Source organism: Urocampus carinirostris, chromosome 4 (assembly GCF_059441175.1).
Source record: "Urocampus carinirostris isolate Australia breed hairy pipefish chromosome 4, RoL_Ucar_1.0, whole genome shotgun sequence".
Taxonomy (NCBI): Eukaryota; Metazoa; Chordata; class Actinopteri; order Syngnathiformes; family Syngnathidae; genus Urocampus; species Urocampus carinirostris.
Genome location: NC_142352.1, coordinates 33,291,807 through 33,314,468, shown reverse-complemented (window position 1 = coordinate 33,314,468; position 22,662 = coordinate 33,291,807). Strand labels below are relative to the sequence as shown.

The 22,662-nt window shown below is 37.9% G+C and overlaps 2 protein-coding genes and 1 pseudogene across 9 annotated transcripts in view; 2 read left to right on the top strand and 1 right to left on the bottom strand.

Moving 5' to 3' along the window:
* Positions 1 to 5,443, top strand: part of phka2 (phosphorylase kinase, alpha 2 (liver)) — a 44,486-nt gene extending 39,043 nt beyond the window's left edge. For all 5 annotated transcript variants that reach the window (XM_088334251.1, XM_088334250.1, XM_088334252.1 and 2 more), the window contains 2 exons: positions 1,739 to 1,939; positions 3,518 to 5,443. In XM_088334251.1, the coding sequence (XP_088190377.1) occupies positions 1,739 to 1,939; positions 3,518 to 3,691 (375 nt within the window). In that variant the 3' untranslated portion in view covers positions 3,692 to 5,443. The remainder of the gene's footprint in view (positions 1 to 1,738; positions 1,940 to 3,517) is intronic.
* Positions 4,985 to 22,662, bottom strand: part of ppef1 (protein phosphatase, EF-hand calcium binding domain 1) — a 30,274-nt gene continuing 12,596 nt past the window's right edge. For all 4 annotated transcript variants that reach the window (XM_088334256.1, XM_088334259.1, XM_088334255.1 and 1 more), the window contains 13 exons: positions 21,434 to 21,548; positions 19,957 to 20,003; positions 19,683 to 19,849; positions 15,602 to 15,638; positions 15,373 to 15,522; positions 12,637 to 12,773; positions 12,328 to 12,565; positions 9,710 to 9,895; positions 9,496 to 9,638; positions 8,508 to 8,614; positions 8,283 to 8,446; positions 7,738 to 7,822; positions 4,985 to 7,671 (listed from right to left, as the gene is read on the bottom strand). In XM_088334256.1, the coding sequence (XP_088190382.1) occupies positions 7,451 to 7,671; positions 7,738 to 7,822; positions 8,283 to 8,446; positions 8,508 to 8,614; positions 9,496 to 9,638; positions 9,710 to 9,895; positions 12,328 to 12,565; positions 12,637 to 12,773; positions 15,373 to 15,522; positions 15,602 to 15,638; positions 19,683 to 19,849; positions 19,957 to 20,003; positions 21,434 to 21,548 (1,797 nt within the window). In that variant the 3' untranslated portion in view covers positions 4,985 to 7,450. The remainder of the gene's footprint in view (positions 7,672 to 7,737; positions 7,823 to 8,282; positions 8,447 to 8,507; positions 8,615 to 9,495; positions 9,639 to 9,709; positions 9,896 to 12,327; positions 12,566 to 12,636; positions 12,774 to 15,372; positions 15,523 to 15,601; positions 15,639 to 19,682; positions 19,850 to 19,956; positions 20,004 to 21,433; positions 21,549 to 22,662) is intronic.
* On the top strand, positions 17,140 to 17,304 carry LOC148367374 (U2 spliceosomal RNA; annotated as a pseudogene).

Below are 22,662 nucleotides of genomic sequence, written 5' to 3'. Positions count from 1 at the left end.
GTGGAGTTTAAGGAACTACAACATGCTGTTGTAATCGCGCGGTAGTGGGCGGTGAGGGCCTGCAAGGCATTCTCTGCTGACCTAAAAAATATCTGAATCATGTGATGTTAAATGTATTTTGTCCATCAATACTTAAATAATTCTAAATTCTCAGCTTCCTTTTCTTGCTTCTAATTGCGCCGCTTCCAGATGTGTCCTTTTATATATAAACATTAAACCAATGACATTTCAGCCATTAGATCTGGCTAGGCTCAGAAGGCCTGCAATGAGAATCCTGAAGGCTGTGTACCGTAGCATCAGTCTTTAAGAAAGCTTTCGGTTTAGCCAATGAGATCCAGAGTCAGCGTCTGATAGCTTGCTACAGGGTATTGAAAAAACATCACCGGTTTCACAAACTATGCTTGGCCAGGGGGCGGTTATCCACCAAAGCGATCACGTCACCAGCTGTTGTACCGTTCTGTGTCCTTGAGTTTAAGAAAATATATTGCGTTGATTTGATAGCAAAGGGTCGGACAGCTCCAAAGCGAACAAGCCTTTCGCAAGAGGAAAAAGGTTTTGTCCGCCACTTTCAGTCTAGAGGTAAGATCTTTAGGCCTAGCCCAACCCGATCCAAATTTTGGGACCAGTCAGTTGGTTGGGGTCAGTGTAGATTCTCTGCGGCCGGCTTTTTATAGATTTTATTATCCACCTATTGTTGTTTTTGTGTCTGTTTATACTGTTTAGGATTTTATTTTAAAAAGGACAGACTTGCGTGTCGCGCTTTAACGCAGCGTAGGGCCTCTTTCATAACCATAATCTCCCGCCCTGTACACCTTGGTGGCTCCATGAGCTAACCACGAGTGATTTCATGCCCGTGCTTGCAGTTTTTTGTTAGTGTAGCATGAAAATGGTGAGTAAGAAATTGACTATTTTAAACACAGTCCAAACTCACACCCACACCTCCAAAAAGATGATAAAAAGGTAGAGTTTATAGTTTATAGAAATGCACACACTTCAGATATTGCACATACATCAGCATCTTGACAGGCTGCAATGATGATTTAAGCCAGAAGAAAATTCTGGACAGCAGCTTTAAAAAAAAATAGAACGTTTTCAGCGCATCACATTTTTGTGCTGCGTTTAGCGTATTAAACTAACTCAAGGGGGCTTGACAATTATTTTTTAGTAAATACTATATTGTGCTGGTAATGGCTATCCAACTATTTGGTAGTCACTATTTTGAATGGTGACATGATCCCAAAAGACAAAAACAGTGTCAGGTGTGGCAAGTGGGACACGCCGCTGTTGGCGTTTTGCAGCCAAAGTAACGCACAGATTTTGACAGTCAGTGACAATATGGCGTTGTAATGGAAGAAAAAGTCATCTGATTATCCCATTACTGAAACAAAAGACGATTTTACGTAACGGCGTCATTCCCAAGACTGACTATAGTATAATGACAAAGACCCTTCAGTCAACTGCAGTTTTTTTTTTTATTATTTTTATTAACTATTGTCACAGTATTTTGTTACAGTCATAAACATTATATATTACTGATATCTAATATTTGTTTTCATTTTGCTGGTTTTGACTTTTGCGGGATTTTTTTGGAACACAATCCCCGCAAAAACAAGGAATTACTGTACTCCTAATGTTTTGTTCATTGAGAAATTTAGGACAAAAGCCAAATCAGTCCCTTTTGTGGGATTCCGATGTACCTCGATATCAGTAATGTTTGCCTCCTTTTCTGTGTTTGCAGATGACAGCAAAAGAGATCAAGTTTGCGGTGCAGGTGGAGTCCGTTCTCAACCACGTGCCTCAACCAGAGTACCGACAGCTGCTGGTAGAGACGTTGACCGTCCTCGGCCTTGTTGCTGACGTGGACGTGGACAGCATTGGCAGCGTCATCCACGTGGAGAAAATCCTGCACATGGCCAACAACATGTTCATCAGCGACCAGGTACAGTGCACCGAAGGAGTGTTCCTTTTGGAGCAGTGGTCGGCAATCTCTTCTGTTCCTTGGACCTTGGTCTGACGATAACAACATGCATATAAATAATATATTAACATGTTTGCACTTTTCTCCGAGAAAATAATGATAATTTTAACATTTATCCAGACACTCCCCTACTTGCGACCATTCGACTTACGCAAAATGGTAGATACGAACATTTTTTTCGAGATATATCCGGAAATTGCTGCAAGTTAGATTTTGTATCGTGTGCACCTTTTTCCGAGTAAAGGACAGTACTGCAGTGCTTCTTTCCACCGCGTGGCGCTGTGAGTGGTCAGCCAGCATCAACGCCGAAGAAGAAATCCGGCTTCTATTTCCTAGTTCATGTGTAAACACACTGCACTATATCTCTAGCACGCCAAGAACTTTGACGTTTTTATTGTTTATTATCTTGTGCATCCATTCGATAAAGTTGGTGAAAAGTGTAAAGAAGAGGTGAGCCTTTTCTTTTGAAATGAAAGTGGAATAAGAAAGCTTGATGCGGTTGAGAAAATGGTTGGATCGCTTTCTTTTCGGCCACTCGCTACCACAGAGAGTCTCCTAACTCTTTTTAAAAGTAAGTTAAACTTAACTTTATTTATCTTTATAGTAAAGTCAAGTCATGGTTATTTGTATAGCCCTTAATCACAAGGAGTCTCGAAGGGCTTCACAGACCACAGAATGTCAACGCCTAATGTGTAGCTTTGTTTTTCAGTACCATGTTTTATTATTCAGCCTGCTTTGTAACGCTATAGAGCATATTGTTTTGTCAAACGTTTATTTTTCAGTTTCAAAACAATACAGGTTACTTATACAAGCCTTAAACATACTTATATAAACCTTAAACATACAAAATATAGCACTGAAGCAAGTTACGAACAAATTCAACTTACGATCGTCTATAACCTGTCTCGTTCGTAAATTGGGCAGCGTCTGTAATGATAATCAGATTAATAATAGTAATGATTGAAAATCCACTGTGTAATCATGTTGAATGTTTAGAACGTTTCATAACATCACACCAATGGTAGTGCCCAAGTGCTCGCGGAGATTAGGCAAACACCACACTGCCCAAAACTTCAATATTTGAATAGAGAAGGAAATTAAATAGGCGTTCAAAAATCGATAGAAAAAAAATAATCTAGCAATTGATCGACCATAAAAATGATTGGTAATTGCAGCAGTTGACCATTCTTCACATACTGGCTATTAGCGCAAACATTTGGTCTGATTCGGCCCTCCTTGCATCTTCAGCATTGGGAATCCTTGTTTCCAACATGACCGTTGCACCGCCCCAAAGGCAACTGCGCCCGCCCATGTAAACTACACTGATTTTAATTCAAATGTACCATCTCGAAACCCCGGTTCACGTTCTGAAACAGTAGTGTCAGACAACAATCGTTAAAAAAAAAAAAAGGATAGTTTTCTTTCCGTGTCGACCACCAAAATACCATCAGCCCGGTATTCGCCCGGTGGTTGGCGACAACTGCTTTGGAGGACACACCCAGTTAGGGTTTGATTTTTTTTTTTCTTTTACATTTTCAGAAATTTCACAGCGCCTGCGATTATTTCCTGGAGAAGGACCCAGCAACTGGAATCTGCAACTTTTTCTATGACAGTGCTCCGAGCGGTCGATATGGCACCATGACGTACTTGTCCAAAGCGGCCATCACGTACGTTCAGGACTTCCTGCCAAGTTCCAGCTGCTTGATGCAGTAAAGGAGTATCCAGTATTTATTTCATGTCCAGACATCCATCTCAAGTCACGTGTGCCATATTGTACAACCCGAAAAATTTATAAAAAGTGTAATTCTTTGCCACAGACAACTTTTGGCCTACCAGTGCAACCTCCAAATGGATAGTGAACACGGGCTCATACAGCATTCCATTAAAGCAGGGATCTCCCCGTGGTGCCAAGACCTGTTCTGAAAATACCTGACCATAGCTGCGTCATTGAGATTTTCTAATAAAACTAAATTATTTGTTGTTGACAGAGTCTATTTAACCCTAGTCCTAATCATTTATTTGGTAATAACACAGTCATAACAGTGATATGAGAGGTTATATTCGAAATGTATATCAAACTGGGTGCTCTTTGCGCTAATCAGTAACAGAGTTGCTCTTGGCTTGAAAAAGCTTTGAGACCCCTGCATTGAAGGGACAGTGTGTTTTATTTAGCGCCTCCTGTTGTTAAAAAAAAAAACAAAAAAAAACGATGTTGAGAACTGTATTCAGTTTTTACTTTGGACACCTGCACAGGATGCCAGTTCATTATTTTAACCATTATACCTCCCAGGTTACTTTTTCGACCGTTTACATCAGTAGAGCCACCAGTGTTTGACTGATTCTATCTAACCATACTTCCACCAATTATGCTTGTACTATGATGGTAACAGCATAGTAATAACACAAGTTATTTTAGAAAAACTGTGCCCTTTGCATCTATTAGTAACAAAGAGATACTCTCTGCTTGAAAAAAGTTGGAGACCCCTGCATTAAAGGGACAGTGCGTATTATTTAGCACCTCCTGTTGGTTAAAAAAAAAACGATGTTGAGAAGTTTATTCAGTTTTTAATATTGGACACCTGCCAAGTAGATTGCACAAGATGCCAGTTCATTATTTTAACCAGTATACCTCCCAGTTTATCTTCATTCTGACTGTTTACATCTGTGGTCTCCAATGGACAGTCTGCAGTGTTTTACTGATTCTATGTAACCATAGTTCCAATAACATGGTAATAACAGTTACAACATAGTAATGTTATTAACCAGGTGCCCTTTACACTAATAACAAAAAGTAGCTCTCAGCTTGAAAAAAGGGGATGGTGTATATGTTTTTAACTATTAACCATTCAAGTTTGTATTCTTTGATTCCACACCCATTTGGGGGGATATGCGAAGAGAATCAATAAAAAGTGCTCATGGGAGGGCTTTTAGAACAGTTTGGAATTTCTTAGAGATTTCGGTCTTCTGTTCTCCCTGCAAGTTTAAAGCTATTAATGTTTTCTCCCCTTATTTTGAGTGTCTCAACTATAAACTTATTAATTTAATTAAGCAAAAAGACAAACTATCATATAAATGCGCATTTTTTAAAGTACTCGTAGGTAGGTAAAAATGTGCATTTACATAAAATGGCTCCCGTAATCGAGCCGACATGATTACCTGAAATCCTTGCAAATTTTGTCACTGAGTCTAGTTTGTAAACTTCCTTGTGTTTTTTAGCACTCGCTTTCAGTAATACAGCCACATCTACCGGTAGTCATTGAATAAACACACTGTCTCTTTGAAATCACCATCAATAAAAATATATGACAGAAATGGTACGAATACTATGTGCTCCTGGAAAAATACTCAAGATGCATGGGATGGTATTTTAAAGGGACTTATTAATATCTTGGAGTTTAACGGTGGTTGGCATCAATCACTATGTGCATCACAGTCCCTGATTAAAATCATATTATTCAAAGTTAATTTTGTATCTTGGAATGTGGACATCATACAAGTGTTCTTAAATGTGTAAATGATATTGACATTTCCAATAGCCTTTGAGCATGCAGTTAGTGCATTGGCCTTATTGTCAACATGTGGTGCCGAGTATCCCTGCCAGTTTTTAGGTTCTGGGTTCCATTTTGGTCTCTTATCCAAGAGTTTGCATGTTCTCAGAGATATCATTGAAATATAAAATGTAGTGTTGATTGTTGGTATAGGTGTAATGAATATTGTAATTTATGTCAACCATCACACATTCAAAACTGCTTTTATTTGTAAACCAGCATTTCAACAAATATACTGTGTCTGCATGTAAATACTGTTTGAATTTTAGGAAACGTCAGGATCAATCACTTGAGCAGATTGTGCAAACTATTAAAAAAAAAAAAAAAGATTTCATGTTAAATTTTATGAACATTAAACTCCTGTTTCAGTTGACGTTCTCTAAATTCAACACTGCTCTTGACTGTCTGTTATGGAACTTCAAGTAACACAGGGGTATCAAAGTCAAATGGAGAGAGGGACACATGTAAAAATTGGCTAAAGCTGAGGACCGGACCAATCCAACGATGGTATTTTTTTAACATGACGCATTTAGTCAAGTGAACCAAATTGAACCTACTTGAAAAGCTATCAAATATATTTTAGTATGATAACTAAAGCAATATTTTTATGGATCTCTCAGTAATATTGAAATTTCAACAGACCAAATAAGATAAATTTATATTGTAAATGAAAGACACCGGTATTATTCAGGCACCGTCAGTAACCTAGATTTTATATTTCAGCATAATTGGGCTAAATTTACTTAGATTTTTTTTTCTTTAGCATTCTAAGCTAGGGGTTGGAAACTATTTTGGCCAAGGATATAGATGTAGAACTCTACATGTTACAATTATTTTTGTATGTTTTTAAATCGATTATTAATCAACTGGGTTTTGAAATGCTCAATATTATGAAAATATTCTATTGCATCACGGTTTTAAGCACTTAATTTGATTTCGTTTTTTAGTTAGTTTTTTTTTGTAGTATATTTGTATTTCCCTAGTAGTAATTTTGTAGCATTTCCATATGTTTTTGTAATATAACTAGTATTTTTGTAGTATCACTCTAGTGGTATTTTTGTAGCATTTCCTTTAATATTTCTGTAGTAGAATGTTTGTATTGTAGTATTACTTTAGTGTATTTTTTTGTATTTCTGTAAAATAACTTGAAGTATTTCTATTTGTAGTAATCCTGCAGTATTTTGGTAGTTTTTTTAGTGTTTTTATTACTGTAGTTAATTTTTTATAGTATTCCTGTAGTAGTATTTGTGTATTATACTATTACTGTAGTAGCGTTTATATGGTATTACCTTTTCAGAATTAATGCAAAATATTAGGTCCCTATTTTCAAGCCTTTTTTTAAATTTAGTTTAGTAGTATTTATGTAGTAGTATTTTTGTTGTGGACATCAAAAAACAATGAGTAGTAAATTATATTTTGAGCATTTTCGTTTGGAGCGCTGGATGAAAAAGCCTGGCATGTGGACCACAGGCCATAGTTTGCTCATCCCTGTACGGTCTACACCTGCGACTGCAGTCCAGCCAATGAGGTCAACCTCCTCGTCATGTTCGCTGACGCCACAGTGGTCAGGCTAAACTCACAAAAACATGAAGAAGCTTACAAAGACAAGGTGCAGAGGCTGATGACCTGGTGTCTTGAAAACAATCTGTCCCTGAACACACAAAACGAAGGAAATCATCGTGGACCTTATGAAAAATAGGAGAGACCAACCCCCTTCTACATCAACAGTGAGTGTGTGAAAAAGGTCCACACATTCAGGTTCTTAGGGGTCCTAATGTCTGAATGTTCCTTGACAGCTATCACCACAGCCATCATAAAGAAGGTCCTGCAGTGTCCACACTTCCCGAATCCTCAGGCGGAACATACTAGAAAGTAAGCTGCTGCTGCTGGTCTTCAAAAACTCATCTACCAGGAGCCTGCTAAGCTACTGCGTTTCTTCTCCCCTTGTTTTAAGTTGCTGATCCTTGTTGTCCAGTTTGTGAACAACTCGAAAGGCCTCCAGGAACTCGGTGAAGTCTATACTCCCGTCCTTGTTGAAGTCGATGCTTCGGGCCAGGTCATCAATGGCTCCGTTGGTGATATCCACTCCAAGGTGAGCGCTGAAGAGCCGCCAAGTATGACGGAACTCCTCAATGGAAATCAAACCTGAATACATAGGGGATATTTATTATTTTCTAGAATGTATTACAACCAAGAGCAATGAAGCACTACCTGAATGGTCTTTGTCAATAATGTTGAATATGATCTCGATGTCTGTCCTGTATCGAAATAGTGTCTCTGCCATGTTTGGTGTGACCTAAAAGACAGGGAATTATTTTATTTTATGTGTATTAGCAGCAATGGGGTTGAAATGAAGAAAAATATATTTGAAGTAGACATATTTAAAAAATAATATAAATCCACAAAATGTAGTACAATAAGCAAAATATTAATCTTAACAAATTATTTTTGTAGTGGGTTTTGAATAAACATCTTTTCTATATCTGGGAAAGTTTGTCGTTCTAATTTCCAACTTCTTTTCTCATTAAATAAATAAATGTTTTCAGGTACGGTATACAGTCCTTTTATTTTTCAAACAAATGCTAGATCATGTATTAAAAAAGGACTGTTCTTTGGTTTCTGTGTATAATAGAGTATTTAATTGTGCAATAATTGTAAAAATATAAATCTTTCTACTTCATGGATTTTGCCTATCAAGGTTTGTTTTCAGAACCTAACCCCCGCGAAAAACGAGGGCTCACTGTACAGTTTTTGACCTGAGGCAGCTGCATCCCTGGTCCCATATCCTCAAAGCAAGACTGATAGTCCACTGCGCCATTTGGTGCCAAGCGAGCTAAATGAGGACAGAGGGTCCTCCAGGGCAGGTCCAATCTCAGCACAGAACCCAACACCAGTGCCCATTCGTTGACCGTCACAAAACCTAAATATTGGAAGGAAGGTTTAAACTTATGCTCTACTTGTGACAAGATATTGAAACTTACCAGAGGCATTGTGGTCATACTTCTGAAAGCCTGCAATGAGGTCCGAACGATGGGCAAACACTTTTTCTTTTAGGGCCCTGAGAGCTGAACCCTCTGCAACCCGCACTCTGTGGAGACAGTGTAATTAGGGAATAAGTTGAATATATTTAAATACAGTAATTTCTCCTTTATCCCGGGGGTTATGTTCCAAAAAGAGAGCCTGTGATCAGCAGAATCCACGAAGTAGACGTAGTGGTTTTTTTTTTTTTTTTTTAATGATTAACAATTGAATACTCTATTATACAGCTTGTTCCAAAAGTCTTGGGCACATTTTGACTTTGCATATCCCGGGAATGACTAGGATATAAAAACACTTCTGGTAAATTTAGAAATCTTGTCATCTTTAATTTTACATGGTGCGTTCTATGTTAGCTTCATTGGTCACACGACACACATCAAGCTGATTCAAATTCTTGCCAAACACATCTCAGCATTGCATTGTCAATGGTTGCAACAGATTATATAATCTTTTTTTTTTTAACTGTGCGTTTTTCTGTATTGGGATTTTCTTTTTTATCATGGGTGCATTTTATTTAAAGATTTATTAAATGTCATGCAGAAAAAAACACTTTTGCATTTTGGGGTTCGTAGAGCATATCAAGTTGGGTGCTTAAACTCTGAAGTAGTATATGTTTTATTCTGAGTGTTTTAAAACCAAATTAATGAATTGTATAAAAACAAGCAAAATAAAATTAAATATAATATGATGTACTCATAAATGCATTTGTATCAATACATCTGAGAGACAGGATATCAATTTTTTCCGTGCATTGCCAAGGTATCGGATTGAATCCGTTTCAGCAGAAACAAAAATATTAAAATCAATAATTTTTTGTCCTCCTGGCCTGCTAATCTTTTTAAACCCAATGTGGCCAGCGACTCAAAAAATGTGCTCATCCCTAATTTAGACTGAAAAAACTCTGGATCAGAAAAAAAACATTTTATTTACCTCTGAGTCAATGTGAGTTTACGAGTTGAGCGGCTGACTTGGTATTGGTAAAAGCGTGGTACTAGGTCTCGGCCCAATTTGATGTAAGCCCCTCGGTTGCTTCCCTCCTCATAGTAGTTGGAAGCTGAGAAGATAGTGATCACCTGAGAAGTACATGAAACGGGCATCATCGACAAACTTCTCAGGCAGAGGCAAACAAGCTTATGTGAGCTACCTGGCCGCCGTGACAAAGCTCGTAACCTTCTTGTTTGCATTCGTGCGATCTGATGATGAGCTGCAACCTGTGCTGGAGCAACAATTGCCGTGTGACGTCGGGGCCGAAGTAGCAGCCGCCCCCTCTGAATGTGTTTGGGCTGCAGCCGTCTTGGGTTTTAGGGTCACTCCACAGGATATCCACAATCTGCAGCCAAGAGAGGATACAATATACAGTGGTACCTCTTCTTACGAGCTTAATTTGCTCCAAGATCGTGCTCATAGTTCGAATTGCTCGCACAACAAGCACATTTTCTTGAAGTGGAATAATTAACTCATTCAGTGACAGAGATTATTATAGTACTATTACGAGACCCGTTTTTACCTATACACAAAACATAAAACCTTTTGCCATGAAAAAAGTCATAGTTTTGAGAACACGAATGGATCAACGGAATACCCAAACTGGATGACCTGGTGATGGTGGTAAGCAGTGAGTGGTGAGTCGTCTTCAGCCGTCTCTAGTGGTAGTTTATAGGACTGCTTTTGAATCAAATCTTTATTTGTATAGCGAGGTCATTTAGTAGAAAAAAAAAAAAAACAACTCAGAAATAACGAAGAACTCATATTTAAAGGTGCCCAAATAAAAAGGTACCACGGTACTGTACCTCTGGTTTATTTCTAATTGACAACATAATTGCAAAACAATGCATGCTTAAAATTAATCTCTTAATTTACTCGAAAACCTCAGGTACCAAAAACCCACAAAATGGTGACTAAGCACTCATCTTGTCCAAATTCACTTAGATATATTTTCGCGTCACTATGATGCTGCAAAACAATGGTAAATCAATACTTTTGTCCAAATGATACTGAACTCTGGCATTGCAGGGGCTAGACCACATATGCTTGCCTGACCCACAACTTTAATATTTCTTTTGCATGCCCAAAAAGCCACAAACAATGGCAAACTGCTACTGTCGCCAAATGAAGCTCAACTGCTAAACTGTTTCTTCGCATCAAAATGCTGTACACGCACTGGTTTTGTCTGACTATTCGTAACTTATTCAAATAGTAATGCCACGACATTGAGACATCGCACTTATTTTGTGGAAATTAAGATTTTTGATAACCTTTCCTTGGAACGGAGAAGCCACTAAACAGTTGAAAAGGAGTACTTTTGCCAAAACGACACTCGCCTCGTACATAGTTCCTGGGTATAAAATACACTAGTAAAAAAAGAAAGGCGATGTGACAAGAAAGTGACAAAACCTTGCGTTGGTGCAAAAAAAAAAAAAGGAAAAAAAAAGAGTTTATTATTTGGACAAAGAAATCATAAAACAGTGGTTCTACTTTTGCACAATTAAATTTGAACAGCAAATCATTTTTTGGGCATCATAATCTTGACAATGCACTACTTTTCTCGAAATACTGTTCCTTGACGGGACACGGTGTATTATTAGCGCCTCTTAGTGGTCAAAAAATATAATTCATTAGAAATAAAATATTTATTTGAATAATGAGAAAAAATACACCAAATATAATAAAAATATACATTTAAAAGAAATAATATTTGAGGCTCACCCAGCGAGAGATGACATGATCAGGCGCATTATGACCTTGAGGGATGGGTATTGCGAATATTAGTATATAAAATCTGTGATTATTGTAATTATTATAATTATTGATATCTGACCTATGTAATAAGTATATCCATGAGATTTTGTTATATTAGACATAAAAGGAAAGGAGGATTTGTAAAATGTATTTAATAGGGAAGATAAAGGGGTAGGAAAAATAAGCATCTGCTTCTGACTACCCCTTTTCGAACATGTTATGTGACATTATTTTGTTGTTGACTCATTGTCTTTGTCCTGTTTTTATTTTAATGTTCGAAATAAAAGTTTTCATTCATTCATTGTCTGCCTTCATGCTGCTACAGGTATCAATTAAACACCAAAACTTTGATATTAGCTGGGTGAAAAAATAAAATAAATGGTGCAGTTAGGTCACTGATTGTACATAGTTTATATTCTTCTTTGTCTTTATAACACTCTTTTTTGTTGTACTATACACTGCAGCTACATCTGGTAGACAAATATTACACAGTGTCCCTTTAACTGACACTAACATTATATTCCTTCATTGACGTTACAGCTGAGGATCACAAAGACAAGAAATATTGTCTTCAAAATGCATTCGGGGCGGCAGTAGCTCAGAAGGTAGAGCGATCGTTTTAGGATTAAGGGATCCCAGTTCGAATCCCGGCTTGTCCGTGTTACATGTCGAAGTGTCCTTGGGTAAGACACTGAACCCCAAATACCCCCAATAAGCAGGTTAGCGCCTTACATGGCTGCACAGATCACGGCCTCTATTGGGAAATGTGAAGCACATTGTAAAGCGCTTTGGGAAGTCATTGGCTTGAAAAGCGCTATATAAATGCAGATCATTTCATTCATAGAAAATAATTGGAATATACTGATGGAAATTTATATAATATATATATATATATATATATATATATATATATATAAAAAGCAAAAACCATGTACCATTTCCTCACATTTTGCATGTTTAAGAATTTGGGAATCTCTTTTACCACAATATCCAGTGTTTGAAATTTGTACTGTACCACGTCACCTGTTTCCATTCCAGCTCATTTTGTGGAGGTATAGGAGGTGGAACGGAGGTTGCAGAGTCTAGGAATGGCACTTGGAGGATGTTCATGTTGTATAATGTATTTGGAGAGGCCGGGCACGGGTGTGGCGACAAGCACGAGGGAGTTTGCGGAGAGCAGAGTGAGGAGGACGAGGATGACGACGAGGACGAAGACGTAGAGGCACAGCTGTCTTGTTGACTCAGTCTAGAGCGTCTCCTTCTGAAGTACAAAAAAAAAACAGGGCCTTAAAATGGAAGTTGGATAAAAAACCCTTCAAGTTAAAAACACACCTCAAGTTTGGGGTTCTTTGGGTTTTCGAATGACCGCGCGAATTGTCGGTGGATCTCGTTCTTTTCACGTGTTTGTTGGAATGACCGATGTCCAGATGTTCCAAAGTGCGTCTGGGAAACCTCAATGCAGATTTCACCTGAAAAATCATAGGGGTGAGAGTACATAGATCTACATAAGTCACTAATATTTACAGCAAGGGTGGGCGGACCGATCGGAATATTAAAATGATCGATACTGGACGAGTACTTGGTAAAGATCAATACTGGGATCTATATGGTCTTCCCATTAGAATGTTGTCAACTGGTCTACTAGATTATCAACTATTATACTATTACCAACTAGATTATACATACATTTTAACTTTCAAATTAGATCAAACCGTGTTTACACTTTTTTTGCACTACTGACTTTATTCTCAAAATATGGTGGAATGGAAAGTATTCTACTTGTCTTGTTGAATTTGTCATACAGTTTTTGGAATATTTTATCTTCTTCTTTAGTTTGACTCTCGATTTGTTCTCAAAGACTTGTAGTACAAGCATTTTTTGATACTGTGAAAGGTTTTACATTGTATTGTTTACATTATATCAACTTTGTTTCGATTTTAAAGTATTGCTCAATGGAAGTTCTAGTTGTCATGTTGACTATTATATTAGTATTTTCGCTACATTGCTGCTTGTTTTTAGTTCAACTCTTGACTTTTAGTCTCAAACAGTTGTAATATTAATATAAATACATTTTTATGTTATGAAATATTGCATTGTTGTTCTCATCTCATATCATTAGCTGCACCGCTTATCCTCAGTAGGGTCGCGGGGGTGCTGGAGCCCATCCCAGCAATCATCGGGCAGTGGGCAGGGGACACCCTGAACTGGTTGCCAGCCAATCGCAAGGCACACGGGGACAGACAACTCGCTCGCTCATGGGAGGAAACCGGAGTGCCCGGAGGAAACCCACGCAAGCACGGGGAGAACATACAAACTCCGCACAAGAAGTCCGGTAGCTGGATTTGAACCCACACAGGAGGTTCCCAGGACCTTAAAACTGTGCCGCACACGCGCCATTCACTGCGCCGTTGGCTGCCCTTCATTGTTGTTACTTAATGAAAGATTTTTAGGGATAAAATCTTTGTGTGCCGTTTATAGTAATTATAAACTAACTCAAGGGGGAGAGGTTCAGTTATTCAATGATCATAGCATTTCGAAGTAAAAAGTATTGGTATTGTCCCTCGATACTACCCTGTACTTGGATCGGATCAATACCAAAATTCATAAAAAAACAACTTTCACTTTTCAAATATACTTAAACCTATCACTACTAATACTTTTAATAATATTTTTTACTACTACTGACCTATGATATTGAATATTTTTTGTTGCAAAGTGGGGTACTCAGCCTGTCAATAAGTGTAAATCCCCCTTTTTAGTATGAATTAGGTTACTCCCAATGACTATTCAAATATAAGTTTCTTCAATAAAATTACTTTGATGAGTGTTAATGCAATTAACTGTTTAGTCAGGTGTGTTAAACATACGGCCAGGGTTCCGGTTAAAGCCTGGCACCTTATCTAATCAAGGCTGTGAGACAATGCTGGGAGAAGCATAAGAGAAAAATGAGATGCAATCGAATCAAGGAACTGCAGTTTTGAATAGGTCTACTTGATATTGCCAAAGCTAAGCGCCACTCCCAAAATAGCTGTAGTTGCTAAATACCATTCATCAACCAGATAGCATTTGAAAGAGCAAACTTCACAACTTTAGGTTAACATTTATAATTAAAAATAAGTAAATATATAGCCGAAAAGACTTTAAAACATGAAATCATTTACACATAATTGCGTTTTTGTGCTGCAATTGTCACTTTTTAGTTTGCATGAGTGTCCGAGAGTCGGGAAAATTAAATTAGTATTATTTTTGTCTGTTTTTTTCCTTTAACAAATGAACGGTTTAAAAATATCAAAAGAGATGGAATCTGAGTAAAGGAATAATTATTGAGTGTAAGAAAACCTCAATAATTGTTTTATAATTGAGTTGTACACCCCTGGATCTGAAAGATCTCCAACCCTCAACGTAAGGCACACTTTCAATGCCATTAATTTAAGAGCCAGTCCCCATGAGAATGCTTTTTCTACCATGTGGCTCCTGAGCAAAAAATTAGTTTGAGACCCTTATAATAATTGTACCATTTTCTATGACCTCTGATTATTCAGGGACCAGACATAAACTAAATAATTAAACCCCTTGCTTTTAATTTTGCTATTTGTTTGAAAACATGTTTGGTATTACTGCTATCAACACACAGTAGCTTTGTTGTAGATCAAGTTTATGTTATAGATTCTGGCAAAGCAAATTCAAGCCATGCCATCTGCTATGCTAAATGATTAGAACATGTTTAACCAGTGGCGTATTTAGATCTATAAGAACATTTTGCTAATAGACTTGTTCAAATTGGGATGTAAAAGCAATAGTTATTTATTGAACTGTTAGCTGCTATGCACACTGGATGCTCAAAAGTATATTAATTTCAAAAGTATCTATGAGCTATGATTTTTTTGGAGTGGCATACTGAAACCAAAGCTGATCATTTTAACCCTTAAAACAAACAACCCCCTCAAATATAAATGAGGAGACTCTTACACAATTATTCAAAGTAGTTCATATAATTTATTCGACCTTCATAAGTTTAAAAAAGAGGTTAGCTTTAAAAAAATAAAAGCGTTTTCTTCCTTTCCTGACCTTATGCCGGTCAATGACATTGAGGAAATCGAGGTCAGTCTGGTCTGAAATGCCCCCATGGACAATGAGGACCTTCCCATCTATCACTGTGGCAATTGGCAAAAGACTGAAGACGTCCTGAAAAAGTTGCAGGATTTCGCACCCGTTAGCCTGTTGATGCAAAATGAAAACCGCGTTACCTGCGGATGATTGGGCATTGACAAATTGTGGCATCAGGGCCAAATCATACCTTGTACTTCTGCATGACCTCTTTTGTGAACCCATATCTGGAATGGAAAAAGAATAATCTTATCTAAAGCTTATTATAAACTCAGGACTATAGAGCGCACCTGATTAAAAGCCGCATCTGCAAATTTAAGAACAAATCTTATTTGGGGTGCATTGTTTTAGGTGACCGTAAAAAAAAGAAAAATATTTTCTCTATTAAGTATGTGTTAACAATGTCCAACTGAGATCAAAGAGCCCTTATGCTTTCTTTTCCATTAGGCTTTTATCTTACCTTTTGGACAGCTCTTCAGGGCGAACTCATCAGGTAGGAAGAATGGAGGAAAGGGGCGAGGGAGTCAATGGTATAGAGCACATGTGTCAAACTCCCGGCCCCCGGGCCACGTACGGCCCGCCGTGTAATCATATCCGGACCGCAAGACCATTTTACATTATCTCCAGACAGAAGAGCAGTTTCAGCGACAGACTGCTGTCACTGTCTTGTACTACGGACAGACTGAAGAGATCTTTTCTTCCTCATGCCATGAGGCTCTTTAACTCCACCCGGCAGAGTAAAGGCCCACATTAAACCACACCACCTACATTGGATATTAGCGAATCTTACTGCAATATGTATTCTGTGTAGCACTATTTAGTTACTCTATATAACACGCTACAGTGGGCATTTGCACGTCACACTGGGTATTTGTATATTGTATTCTTTTGGCTTTATTATTGTACTGTTCTCAGCTCAGGGATGCTGCTGGAAATATGAATTTCCCTTAGGGGATGAATAAAGTATCTATCTATCAATCTATCTATCCATCTGTTATTAATGGCCCGTCAATATGAACAACGCCGTCTCATCCCTGGACATCATATTCTGACGTTTTAGTCACTGTACCTATTCCTTCATATATGACGTATACTATACTATATACCAGGGGTCGGGTACCTCTATGAGTACCTATGGCTCAGAGACAAATTTAATTGAATGCAAATTTTCTCCATCTCGTTCGAAACTTGAGCCATTAATCCTGTTCAGATACACGCAAAGCCCAACCAAGGCTGAATTACTAAGCAGTACTTTTCAGAATATATAGGACACGTTTTCACTACAATTTACAGTCAAGGTGTCAAACCAAAAAAACTCGTTTTGGCTGTACAACGCTAAAGAATCCTCTATATAAAAGCTCACTATATAATCTGTGATCTGTGTTGAGATAGAGGGGAACAAATTGTAAATACGCCAAAACACCGGAAGAGAACCTAAAGTTATTTGATTGGGTGAGTGGGAGGGATGGGTGGAGCTATGCAAAAAGTGCAAGCACTCCCTCCCATCTCTCGCCCTACTCCGTCTGCGCCAAAGGTAAGCACATCAGGCTCCCTGTTCTCAGAATGTTGTGATGTTTTTACAAAATAACTGCTGGCATCTGGTTTTGAAACCAATATGTATGAAAAAAAGGGTCAAATTGAGTTTAACAGATTGTGAGTAATTGCAAGAAAGAGTCAAGTTTAAAGTGGTATGTTTGTTGATTTTGGGAGACGGGCTCTGGCATTATTCTCTTTTCATCTATCCTTGTTTGATAAACAATTAAAGCTAGTTACAATCGTGGAACTTAAATGTGATGATTGATTTTTGCAATGCGGAGATGGAATAAGAGCTTGCTCTGTCCACTCCACGCATCGGCCCGGTATTGCAGTACCTCTGGGAACGGTGCATTCGCAATGGTCGCAGCAAGGCTTTAAGGCTAGGACCTTAGCTTGGCCTTTAGGCTGAGAGTAAGAGTCCTGGCTCCTTGGCTTTGTAGCGTATTATGAACTGACCGATAACGGATATTGGATAATTAATAAAGAAAATAGAACAATAACCCTTAAAAAATCCCCCCCCCCCCTTTTCATAATTCTTATCAAATCATCAATAATGAATGTGGTGAAGACTAAGCTTTTGAGTCATAAGATCAAAGAAAACGTAATGATTAGAATTGTTATTTCTGAAAAACACATGTTTTATGTATATTTCCAGGTTTTGTAGCATTTTCATATTTCTACTTTTGACAGATATATTAAGGAGAGCAAAATCTTTTGGGGTAATTAAATTTTTTGACATAGGAGCAAAGGATTTTGAATTTTATTTTAATCTTAAGTTGTTTAAGTTCTAAGTTGTATAATTTAACAAGATATTTTTATTTAGCGTAAAATAATAAATACTGTATGAGTGATTTTAGGTTTAAATTTAATATTCTTGACTGTTTTTATTTATATTTATGTTCCAAAAACATTCAGTTTAAGTGTGTTCAATAAATGTTTATCCTGGTTGGCCCGCGACCTTAAGTGTGTTTTGCATTTTGGCCCATTGCACAATTGAGTTTGACATCCCTGGTATAGAGGGACGTTTTCAGCTGTGTCCTTTCCCCCCATAGTTGGCCAAATTCATCATGTGACCATTAAAAAAGCAAAATATGAAAGCAGAGCACAGTTACTTCTGCACAGAAAAAATAAAAATGAGGGCTGCATCTTGCATCCACTTATCAGCGTTCCTTGTTGATTAAAGAAAACCTAAGCGACCTGACATTAACGCTGATGATACAAAGATAGATGCTTAGTGTTTTTGATTGATAAAATCCCTTGATGTTCAATTCAGACCTATACATTGAGGACTTGCGGGTGCAAAAATGGGAATATCCTGAGTACGTTGTAAATATTGAATAAAGTACCGTATTTTCCGCACTATAGGGCGCACCGGGTTATAGGGCGCACCCCCAAAAAATAGTTTTTGGTCCTATATCTTCCATAGATAAGGCGCACCGGATTATAAGGCGCTACAATGGGAACGTCGACAAAACAGTCAGATAATTCAGTCAAACTGATTACCCCCTTAACATTCCCAAAGCTTGCAAAGAAGCAAATACGTGTCGTAGACACGTCCGGATGCGGTGTACGTACGATGTCACTTAAATGCGTCATTTCAAATATCATTCGGAAGGTTAAAGTCTTGGAATTCAAGAAATGGCAACCATTCCTTAGTTTCCATTTTCTTTTTCGCTCGCAACTTTACTGTGCATATGACAATAAACACTTGGAATTGAATTTAATTCACTCAACTCATCACAGCAACATCAAGATCGTTCTAAAACAAGATACCGGGAAAATATAAAGCCGCATAACTCACCTAAGTTCTCACGTTCAATAATGATACGCAATCATGGTCTTCTTACAACCGTGAGTGTAGTAAATCCAGGAGAGTAAAATATCTACAGATACAGACTAATGAAACATGTTTCTTTATGGCGTTGTTTAGCAAGCTTGCTATTCAGTCATCTTTTTCGGCCAATTGCAGGGTTTGTTTTGGCCCTCTAGGGTATCCGAGGCTCCGAATAACTTCAGCCAATAGCGATCGATTTAACGGATGATTGACACATCTTTTTCGGCCAATTGCAGGGTTTGTTTTGGCCATCTAGCTAATCCGAGGCTCCGAATAACTTTAGCCAATAGCGATCGATTCAAATGATGATTGACACATCGGTTAGCCAATGAAACGCCGGTATATAAATCCCAGCATACACCGCAGACTACTCCACGTTCGGGGGAAAATCGAGTCGGCGGCTGTTGCTTAAGTTGCGAGACCTTGCGAATTTTTATATTGAGCCATATATAAGGCGCACTGTATTATAAGGCGCACGGTCAGCTTTTGAAAAAAATTAAGACTTTTAGGTGCGCCTTATAGTGCGGAAAATACGGTATATATTCTCAAACCTTCCGTTTTGCTCCTGTTATAAACTAAATAATTTCGGAAAAACATGGACCAATTTATTTCGAAGAAACTTTTCCAGATGTCACTATGGTGTTAAGTATTTATCTGATCACCATTTTCTTAAGTTTTAACACAGAAAGATATTACAGGGGCGTAATTTTTTTCTGGTCTGCACCAGTTCTACGCCAGCTGCTAGGCGCCAGCCGAGGACGTGCCGCCAGATGTAGCGGCTTCTTGTCCAGTTGTACTGTATATTTTGGCCATAGGGAAAATTATATTTTCCTTGTACATAACAAAAAAGGTTGCAATAAAACCAAACATGTCCAAGTTCAATGGTCCTCTTCCTGTTTACCTGAGGTTCATGATGTGGTCCTCGTGGTTCCCTCGGTTTAGATGCATGTCGTCGGGGTAAAGGAGGAGGTAAGCAAACAAGAGAATAACTACCTCAATGGACTTTTTCCCCCGGTCCACAAAGTCTCCGTTAAACACATATGGCGTCTCAGCAGAAGGGAGCCCGTTCTGATCCAAAGAAAGTCAAAGTTGATCGAGTTTAACTTGAACAAAACAGATTCATCCTCAAAAAATGTTTGTTGTTCAGCAAAAAAGGCGAAGCGAAGACTCATTACCTTATAAAATATGAGAAGTAAGTCATCGAGTCGTCCATGAAGATCACCTACACAGAGAGTAAATGCCAAAACCCAAGGTGATGTTATGTTATGTAAAATAAATGCACATTTTTCAATCTAACAGTATTTTTTTTAATGCCAGTGTGTATGTGAGTTCATGTATTTATGGTTATTAAAGATGCTGTCTGAAATTCGAAAATGTTCTCCTTGCTGACACCATTTTCTGGCTTTTTCTTTCACCATTTTCATGCTACACGAACAAAAAAACGCACGCATGAGCATTTAATCACTCTGCACCCTTCCCCTTGTCCTGCTTCCTAACGTGTTGCAATCTTGAAAGGCTCCAATAAAAGAAAATATTAAATAAGTGCGTTGGATTTTTTTTTAGAGGCGCTTTGAACTCAGTTGGGCATTGTTAACACATACTTAATATTCTACTCTAAACTTTTAAGCAAGATAAATTTAAAAAAAATTACCACAACAAGGTGCTAAATAATACAAGGTTCTTTAAGGGTAGGGCAAATTTTCATATATAGAAGCTGCCCACCTAAAGTTAATAAATGTTCAGAAAACTTTAACGATCGTAGTCAGAAGGTAAAGTGAACTTAATCGGATGTACACCGTTTAACACCAAGGGTTGGACCTGCGAGCAAAGCAATTTTCTGTTTGTTTATTGTTGTGCCTGTATGACCAAAGAAAGAAGAAGAAAGGGATTAGATACGACCACCATCTTTAACAGGCATTCTGGTAGGTTACCATTGATGTGAAAAATTCCCAATATCTGACTCGCCACTTTTGTTTTTTTTTTGACTCCGCATTATCCCCCAGAAAGACATTCCACTCTCCCAGACCAGAGCAATATTGAATATGAACCCCATCTTTTACAGGCTGTCAGGTAGTATACCCTAGATGTGAAAAAGGCCGAAAAAAGCTGAGCCAGCACTTTTGGCCTTGTTGACTTAGGAGGAAGACATTTCACTCTCCCATGCCAAAAAAGACAATGAATATCAACAACATCTTTCACAGGAAGTCAGGTAGGTTACCTTAGATGTGAAAAAGGGCAGAAAAAAACCGAGCCAGCACTTTTGGTTTTGTTGACTTAGCAGTTTTTCCCCCATAGAGACATTTCACTCTTCTAAGTCAAAACGACATTGAATATCAGCACTATCTTTCACATGAAGTCATATAGGTAGGTAGGTTACCCTGGATGCTAATATTAACTTTGTTGACTCAGCGGTTTTCCCTCAAAAATGCATTACACTCTCCCAGGCCCAAACTGATTTGAATACCAACACCATATTTTGCAGTCAGTCAAATAGGTTACCCTAGATGTGAAAAATGCCAAAAAGGCTATCTCAGCTCTTATAATTTTGCTGAGTCAATGTTTTTTTCCCTCCAAAAAGACATTCCTCTTTGGCCAGTATCACAATCTTTTACAAGCAACCATGTAGGTCATGCAGAAAAAGCCTCCACTTACCACATATAGTAATCTCTTTGGTGTAGGATGTGGACAAGTGGATGATGTTTGGCATCTGTTTGAGGAGCTTCTTGGTCTCGTAGAGTAGCTGCAGCACATATCTGGCGTGCAGAGTCTGCACAGAGGAAACTAAGATGTGAACAGCGCACCTGTAGAAGACTTCTCCATACCTGGCTTCCACCTGTTAGGGGTGTCAAACTTGCTGCCGACAGGCCAATTGCGGCCCGCAAGATAATAGTTTGGAGCCCTTGGCATAATACAAATTCTTATGGTTAGCTAATATAGGACTCTGCTCACCCGGCCATTACAGGTCCCTTAAAACGAGGACTAACAGGCTCAGGGACAGTTTCTTCCCCAGGGTCATCACCATCTTAAACAGGCATGTAAAACTCAAAAATTATCTTGCGACTTATTTTTGTTGTTGCTGAATGTCATTGTGCTACTTTTTATTGCACTATTATTACAACTAAGGCCAGTCTCCAAGCACTACCTTGTAAATATTTTCTCTTTTTTTTTTAATCCTGACAGCCTTTTATTTTCCCTTTATAGCAACCATGTCAAACATATGGCCCATGGGCTGGCTATGGTCTGTAGAATGATTCGATCCAGCCAAAATGAAAGCGATTCTCTAAGTTATTTCTATTGAAAGTAATAATGTTTATTGTTTCTATTTTTTCATTTCAAACCAGTAAGACAAAGGCAAAAAATATTTTTTTATTTGTAGCTCTCACTTGAGTTTTTATAGCAAGTTAAGTTGATTGAGGCGTAAAACTGCATTCACTTAACTATTAAAACAAATCAGTCAACGAATCCAGTGCTGGAAATCATTTCTTTTTATTATTTGTGAATGAATGTGTCATGTTTACAAATAATCCCTTTTCATCCGTGACTATAATAGATAGCAGTGATTTTCAATGACTGTGCCGCGACACACTAGTGTGCCGTGAGAAAATTATCCAATGTCACTTTTTAAAATTTTATGAAACATTTATGAATCATTTTCTGAAAATATTATGTCATTGTCAAGTTTCTGTGCTGTAAAAACTGAGGGTATTATAAATTATATTGTAATTACACACTGTTCAGAGTCATTTTATAACATTTTTGGTTAGTGGTGTGACGCAAAATCTTTTCAATGTAAAAAAAACGTGCCCTGGCTCAAAAAAGGTGAAAAACACTGATATATATAGGGTAGGCTACAAAAGTAGGCTGAATGATAAAGCATAATA